The sequence below is a fragment of the Neltuma alba genome, unplaced genomic scaffold (assembly GCF_004799145.2).
Source record: "Neltuma alba isolate B1F8T4 unplaced genomic scaffold, ASM479914v2 tig00004928_pilon, whole genome shotgun sequence".
In the NCBI taxonomy this organism is placed as follows: domain Eukaryota; kingdom Viridiplantae; phylum Streptophyta; class Magnoliopsida; order Fabales; family Fabaceae; genus Neltuma; species Neltuma alba.
The window spans coordinates 455,216-462,719 of record NW_021633912.1 but is presented as its reverse complement, the minus strand read 5'-3'; the positions used below and the strand labels follow the sequence as shown (position 1 = coordinate 462,719).

Below are 7,504 nucleotides of genomic sequence, written 5' to 3'. Positions count from 1 at the left end.
ATGAAAAATAAAAGAAATAAAAAAAGTTACAATGTCTAATAAAAGCAACACTATTTATCACCTGATTCTTTGTGCCAAAAAATTTATTTCCTAAAATATCTTTATTAATTAAATGTATTAGTTAAAATTATTATTGTTAGAAGAACTATCTTGAAAAAAATATAAATATGAGAGACAAAATATATTAGAATTTTATATTTAAAGTCAAAATAAAAATCAAATAATATTTTATATTATAAACTTGAGATAGGATTTCCCAAAAAACTAAGTTCATGGAGGCCCAATTACTTGGGCTCCTTATAGGCCGATCGATCCAGGTGAAACTCATAGGTGCGGCCCGTGCTGGTTTATAACAAAATAAGATGCCGTCGTCCGGTTCTCCACTAACCAGATAAAAACTTCCCTCCCTTTTCACACAGCCAGCGACCCAACTGCCAACTCTCTCTCTCCTCACTCCTCTCTCTCCTCTCTCAGCGAGTGCGCAGCACACAGTCACCGCCGTCTCTCTCTTTCTCTCTCGCTGTACTTGATGCTCATACGCTTCGCCTTAAACCCAATCAAAGCCCCTCTCAATCCCATCCATTTCATTTATTCCAACTCATTTCGAGTTGTTCCTCCGTACTCGCTCAGATCCTGCCTTGTTGACTCTTCTCCGAGATCGTCAATGCCAATGGCGATGCCGCCTAAGTCATCTATGTCGTCCGGCCACACCGAAGCGGGACTTGCCAGGCGCTTTTGGGACAAGTTCAATCGAGAATCCATTTTTGCCATGTACACTCCCTTTGCTGTGTGTTTGGCCTCCGGCAATTTGAAGATTGAATCCTTCCGTCATTACATCTCTCAGGACGTTCATTTTCTTCGGGCCTTTGCTCAAGCGTGAGATTCTGTTTCTATCTTTTCCTTTTTCTTCTTTTTCAGTTTCTTTTATTTAACCCTGCCTTTTTCTTTTTTTTTGATTACTGTGAAAAATTATAATGTATTCTTGCTTTCAAGGACTTAGAAAACGAAACTGAAATGCCAAAAGTTTCCTTATAATAATATTCGTAATCTTAACTCGTAAGCAACTGATTAATCACGCAAGATAGTCCTTGAATAGCCCTCTTCCATTCTTTTTCCCATCGCCATGCTTGGTTCTTGAACTGGTATACCCAAAACAACAGTGTATTACATGTATTTTCGTCCTTTCGAAATTGGCATTTTAAGAATAACCTTCTTTAGTAGACGTTCGAGATTAGCCGTTACTGAGTAACATATTAAGTTAAATGCTAACACTCGTTTTCTGGACTAAAATTATATTGCTGACCTTGTTATTTCTCCCGGTTGACGTTTGAGAAGTGGAAAGTAATTCGTTATGATTCCGGAGTTTGTAACATCACATGTAAAGGTGCGTGAATTGTTTGTTTTTGTTTTGGGCTCTGTAGCCTAGTCTTAAAAAAGTATTATGTATACACTGCGAGAAACATTATACATTACTGTTTAAATGGAGTTTGGAGCGTTGTGTTGTATTTAACACGTGTATTGTGTATCTGGCAGATATGATATGACTCTGTTTTAAAGTACCAGTGTTTCATAGTTTCGTCCTTTTTAGTCTCATGTCCTTTTCGTTGGTAAATAACTATAAGGTCATTCAAGTGTTCTTATTTTTTAAAATTTTCTCCTTTGATTGATTTGACAGTTACGAGTTGGCAGAGGAGTGTGCTGATGATGATGATGCAAAGCTTGGAATTTCTGAGTTGAGGAAGTCAGTTTTAGAGGAGCTAAAGATGCATAATTTACTTGTGCAGGTTAGACTAAAACTGAGTAAATAATAATTTGAGAAAATAACATGTAGTTCTCATGTATCCATATGGAGGTAGTATACTTGATTGGGAATGGTTTTTGTGGATATATTATTTTGCGATATAATACTTTATTTTATTGTTGCCCCATCTTTTTCTATAATCTTCTTACTGAATTTTGGTTTGTGGAAATAATTTTCAAGTGTTGGTTGATATTTGCATGACTTCTTGCATGATCTATTGAGTATTGGTTAATTATATCATAGGCACTGAATACTGAGGGTAAAGGAGAATATCATCTGCAACTTGATCTTTTTAAAACTTGCACACTGTGCAATCGTAATGATCAACTTTTGTGTACCCTTGGAATATGACCATAGGAGAAAAGGTACTTCCAGTCAAATGGAACATGAGAATGAGAACTTAGGATGTATTTTGAAGGAGGAAAATTTAGAACTGCTTTCCTTGCAAATTCCCTTATCACTGTTATTTGTTAGCAATAGCACAGAGTATACCTATTTTCAGAGAGTAAGCCAATTATTCCAATCTTGGAATATGTGAAACATATGTCTCATGGTCATGATAACTTTATCGATATTTTATACATGCTTGTTGTCTTTTTCAACCATTCAATCTCTATTATTTTGGTGTGCTATTTTGAAATGATGTGTAGGAATGGGGATTAGACCTTGCCAAAGAGAATATTAACTCTGCAACTGTCAAGTACACAGACTTCCTGTTGGCTACAGCCTCTGGCAAGGTGGATGCAGTAAAAGGTCCCGGTAAGCTGGCAACACCTTTTGAGAAAACCAAGATTGCTGCTTATACTTTGGGTGCCATGACTCCTTGCATGAGCCTCTATGCCTTTTTGGGCAAGCAGTTTCAGGAACTTCTAGACAACAAGGATCCTCACCCTTTCCAGAAGTGGATCGACAATTATTCTTCTGAAGGTTTCCAGGTTTGTCAAATTGACGACAGAACCTAATTATAGTTGCCTTCATAGTTCTCTTGTGGTGAATATTGGTGGAATATACACTTAATCGATGACACTCATTTATTCTTTTTCTTTTTTTTTTTCCAAATATAATTTAGGCCTCTGCTTTACAAACAGAAGACTTGCTTGAGAAATTAAGCGTCCCTTTGACAGGCGAAGAGCTTGATGTCATTGAAAAGCTATATCACCAAGCTATGAAGCTTGAAATTGACTTCTTCTGTGCACAACCACTATTTCAACCAACTGTAGTACCCCTGACTAAAGAACATAACCCAGAAAGAGACCGCCTCATGATATTTTCTGATTTTGATTTGACATGCACCGTTGTTGACTCATCTGCCATCTTGGCAGAAATTGCAATTTTGACAGCACCAAAATCTGATCACAATCAATCCAAGGATCAAACTGTTCGGATGTCATCCATTGATCTCAAGAGTACGTGGATGGAACTATCGCAGGAGTATACAGAGGAGTATGAGCAATGTATAGAAAACATGATGCCTGCTGAGAGATGTATGATAATATTCTATGTTTTCTTTAAGATATTTTGACTTAAGAAGAATCTACATTCTGTTCTCTGATATTTTTAGTTCTAACTCTGACCTCGTGATTTGGCAGTGGAGAATTTTGATTTCCAAAAACTGTCTGTAGCACTGGAGCAACTCTCAAAGTTTGAGAAAAAGGCAAATGATAGGGTTATTGAGTCAGGGGTACTCAAGGGTTTAAACCTTGAAGATATAAAGCGGGCTGGGGAGCGTCTAATTCTTCAAGATGGTTGCATTAATTTCTTTCAGAGAGTTGTAAAGAATGAAAACTTGAATGCAAATGTGCATATACTTTCATACTGCTGGTGTGATGAGCTAATTAAGTCTGCTTTTTTGTCAGGTATGTCCCTTATTATGCTGTAATTTTGTCTATGATGGTAATATTGTATATTATTCCCTTTAACTAATTCTCTTTGCCTTCCCGTCAGAACACTTTTTGTATATGAACTGGTTATTGCATTTTTCTGATGTTCCCTGTCAATTTCAAATGAAAATTTAATTTTTTAAGTAAAATTATGAATTATAAATTTGATATACATGTCTTCTTCTTTGATATATATACTCAACTTATAAAGAAGCATCGAGGGATTTAGAAATAATTAGATCAGGCAGGCAACAGGTTACCAGTGGTCAAGTTACCTGTTGCCATACGTAACCTTGTGTCAGAATGGTTAATGAGAATCGATTGAATGACCATGAATTCTGTTGCTGTCTCACTCAATCACTTCCTGTTGGTTGTTTGGAATCGGTTGAATTTTTGTTATTTAATGCCTAGCAAAGAAAGCCTTGATATGCTTGTGTATGCTAATGTAATTGTTGGCATCTTTATTATATACGATTTCATACTAGATTATTTTTTTTCAATCTTCAGTAGTCTTTTTATTGAGAATATGCCTTAAAAGTTAGTAATATATTATACCGTATATTTCCTATTTTTCTTGCTAATAGTCTGCCCCCGGGGGAAAAAATGGTGCAGCGGGCTTGAATGAGCTGAATGTGCATGCTAATGAGTTCACTTTTGAGGGATCTGTCTCCACTGGTGAAATTGCTAAGAAGGTGGAATCTCCCGTTGAAAAGGTCCAAGCTTTCCGGAATATATTAAACAACTTCAATGATGAAAGGAAGAATTTGACTGTTTACATTGGGGACTCAGTGGGTGATTTGCTATGTCTACTCGAAGCTGATATTGGAATTGTGATTGGTTCAAGTTCTAGCCTTAGAAGAGTAGGGACGCAGTTTGGTATTTCATTTGTCCCATTGTTTCCTGGCTTGGTTGGGAAGCAGAAGGAGTACATTGACGAAAGCTCTTCCATTTGGAAGGGTTTGTCGGGCGTTCTTTACACGGTCTCCAGTTGGGCTGAAGTGCATGCCTTTATTTTGGGTTGCTAGTCTTGTTGAAATGAGTATACATAGTGCAATACAGATACACAAACAGGTGGCAAATTTTATAAGGGCCACGGATCTCATGCTATCCCTCTTCTTTCTCGTACAGAATGTTGCGATTCAGAGATATGGTGTCATTCTGTTTACTGAATGTGCTTTACCTGTGGGTATTTTTTATATCTTTAAATTTTCTAATATTTTACCTGTACATTTTTCTTTGCTCATTATTGCTGATATTATGTCATCTCAATTTCCTACCCGTCTCTTTTCAGGTATGAGAAATTTGAGGCAGCAGTGATCCAAAACATAGATTGTTAGATGAAGGCTTCGATACAGCCGTCGTAGCGTTGTACTGGTAATTACTAGGTTCCTGATTTTTACAAATTGTAAGAATGGTGCTGAGATCACTATTATTTTCAGTTGAATGCTTGCTCGGGATGCATGCGGATGCAGAAAGTTGATGTCCATCAACGCTATTTTTCTGAACCACTTATTGGAATGCAAATATGATCTGTTCTGAGATGCGATTGTTGCGGACGAGTCTAAGGGTCACGATAAATTCTGAGAATTTCTGTTGTTGAGCGATTTTATGATACTCCCTCGTGTGCTTATGCTTATCAATAACTTTGGAAAAAAATTTTCAATTTCACTTTTATTTTACATTATAAAAAAAATTACATTAGAGTAATATTCGGGAAAAAAAAAATAATTTGAGTAACTTGTATATAGGATCATGAATCCCATCTAGAAAATTCTCTTTACCTTCCATGTAAAATGACTGGGAAAGGTTAGGGGAAAAAAAATGCAAAATGGCTGAGAGGAAAAGGTTAGGAAAAAAAGTGCAAAATGGCTATGAGAAGGAGAATGTGAGGAGTGGTGGGCCCCGTGACAATGGATTTGGGAAATCAGTTGTTGGTGTCATCCCCGCTAACTAAACGACAAACGGAAAAGAAGGGAAAGGATGAGAAGATGACTAATGCCAACCTTTTCTTTTGGGATTGAAAGGCACGGTTTGATGAATGATGGACGGATAGCTCAGCCTTGCCAAGGCCGCCCTTAGGAAGCGTGCGTCTTAAAAAAGTCAGCAACCAAGCCGGACCCGTCTGGTATGCTAGATCTGAAAGCCTTTTTTTTTTTTTTTTTTTTTAATTTTTGGTCCCCGGAAGGTTTGAATGAATCCTTTTTAAAAAAGGAATACGAGTAAAAATGTTAAAAGTAATAAAATGAGTTTTAAAAGCAAGCTTCGAGTGTAAAGAATAATAAATGAATATTAAAATGAATGATTGTGGCGTAATGTTATGTGTTGACTAAAATCATATTTTTACATCGAAGATTCAGATTAACCCCGATCCCTCACAGTGGTCCATTGGCACCGTCATCTTCCACAGCATCTTTCCCTTACTTATATTTCATAACTCTGAGCTCTGATATTCGTCAAAGCTACTATGTGTATATTTGTCACGTTTCTTCGAGTTTTAATGACTGCAAAGGAATGAAAGCAATAGAATGATCTATTAAACAGTAGCAGCTAAGACCTAGTCGACGGTTGAAAACTTAGGAAATCCCTATTAATTATTGGTCAAATTAAATCCCTATCAAATGAAATCGTTGGGAAAGAATAATGATATTATTATAGATATAGTAGTCCACTGTTAAAAAAACTTTCCGTGCCGCAACTATATTAACGAACATTACAGGTGTTAATGTCTGACACGTGACAAGAAGTTCGAAACGGATTAGCACCCCAAATTAGCATAATAAATTAGAAGTAGCTTCATTATGGAGATTCTTGATTGGCTGCACACGAATGTGCGTTTTGGAAAATCGCAATTAAATGAAATTATTGCCGAATGTGCATTATTAAGTCACTGTCAGGTCCTGACAAGTGGAACTCTTGCCACTTGTCCATCAACTACCTTATTCTTCCACTTCCGCATTATTCTTCCCATCTCTTCATGGGGCTCAGTTAAAACTCGGGAACAAAAAAAAAAAAAAAAAACAAGGCTTTAGCGCGTGTAGACTCCATTCTAACTTCTAAGGGCAAGAGAAACACGCCCAACAAAATAATTCTCCTTGTTGATATTATAACAACAGTGTTAGTGTCCAGCTAAGTTAAAATCTTAGAAGGATTTGTTAGCGCTGAACTTTGCTGTGGTTAGGAATTGTTAACTGTAATGTGAAATCGATCATCCTAAAAGCGGAGCCGGCGTAAAGCGCGATCCTCGTCTCTTCTAATTAAAATACACATCATTATTCTACTGAAAAAAATACACACATCATTATACAAATACTCAATGAAAGCGTGTTGTGTAAATTTTTAAAAAAACATTTAATCACATGGCAGATGATATAAGTTTATTCATTTGTAATAAAGTTAAGCGACAAATTAATCCCTCACTTTTAAGTCTTGTCCATACGGTAATGGCCCCGGCCTTGTAGGTTTGTCTTTTTACTTCGTTCTATAACTCCCTCGCACACGGCTGAGAAATCTATGGCCCTTTATAAATAATACAACCCGCAACTCCCCAATAACACTCACCTTCTTCTTGTTCTTCCTCCTCTCTGCCGGACTCGGTCTTGTTGGCGCAGCGAAGGAGATCATGACGGGGCTTTTGAGGACAAGAAGGAGGTACAAGCTCAAGTATCTGGTGGAGTTGGAGCCGTGGCCAATAATTGCTCAGGAACCATGATTCTTGATAAAGAAGCCTGACCTGAGGTGAGGAAACGAGTCCTCGAGGCAAGTCTGATGCTTGGCTTTTCATTCTCATCCATTTTTCACTTTGTACGTTTCCCCCTGTTTGGTT

At 37.1% G+C, this 7,504-nt stretch overlaps 1 protein-coding gene across 1 annotated transcript; it reads left to right on the top strand.

Moving 5' to 3' along the window:
• Positions 1–433: 433 nt before the first annotated feature.
• On the top strand, positions 434–5,222 carry LOC114746295 (bifunctional TH2 protein, mitochondrial-like). Its single transcript, XM_028934526.1, has 7 exons — positions 434–876; positions 1,676–1,784; positions 2,452–2,736; positions 2,871–3,285; positions 3,391–3,657; positions 4,294–4,867; positions 4,973–5,222. Exons 1-6 carry the CDS (start codon positions 530–532, stop codon positions 4,704–4,706), a joined length of 1,836 nt encoding a protein of 611 aa, XP_028790359.1. The 5' UTR covers positions 434–529; the 3' UTR covers positions 4,707–4,867; positions 4,973–5,222.
• The last annotated feature ends 2,282 nt before the right edge of the window (positions 5,223–7,504 follow it).

Bases quoted from the DNA above. Each gene is read 5' to 3' on its own strand.
- LOC114746295 (XM_028934526.1), top strand. From the start codon at position 530: ATGCTCATACGCTTCGCCTTAAACCCAATCAAAGCCCCTCTCAATCCC. The intron at 877-1,675 runs GTGAGATTCTGT...TTGATTTGACAG, and splicing joins CTTCGGGCCTTTGCTCAAGC to TTACGAGTTGGCAGAGGAGT. The intron at 1,785-2,451 runs GTTAGACTAAAA...AATGATGTGTAG, and splicing joins TGCATAATTTACTTGTGCAG to GAATGGGGATTAGACCTTGC.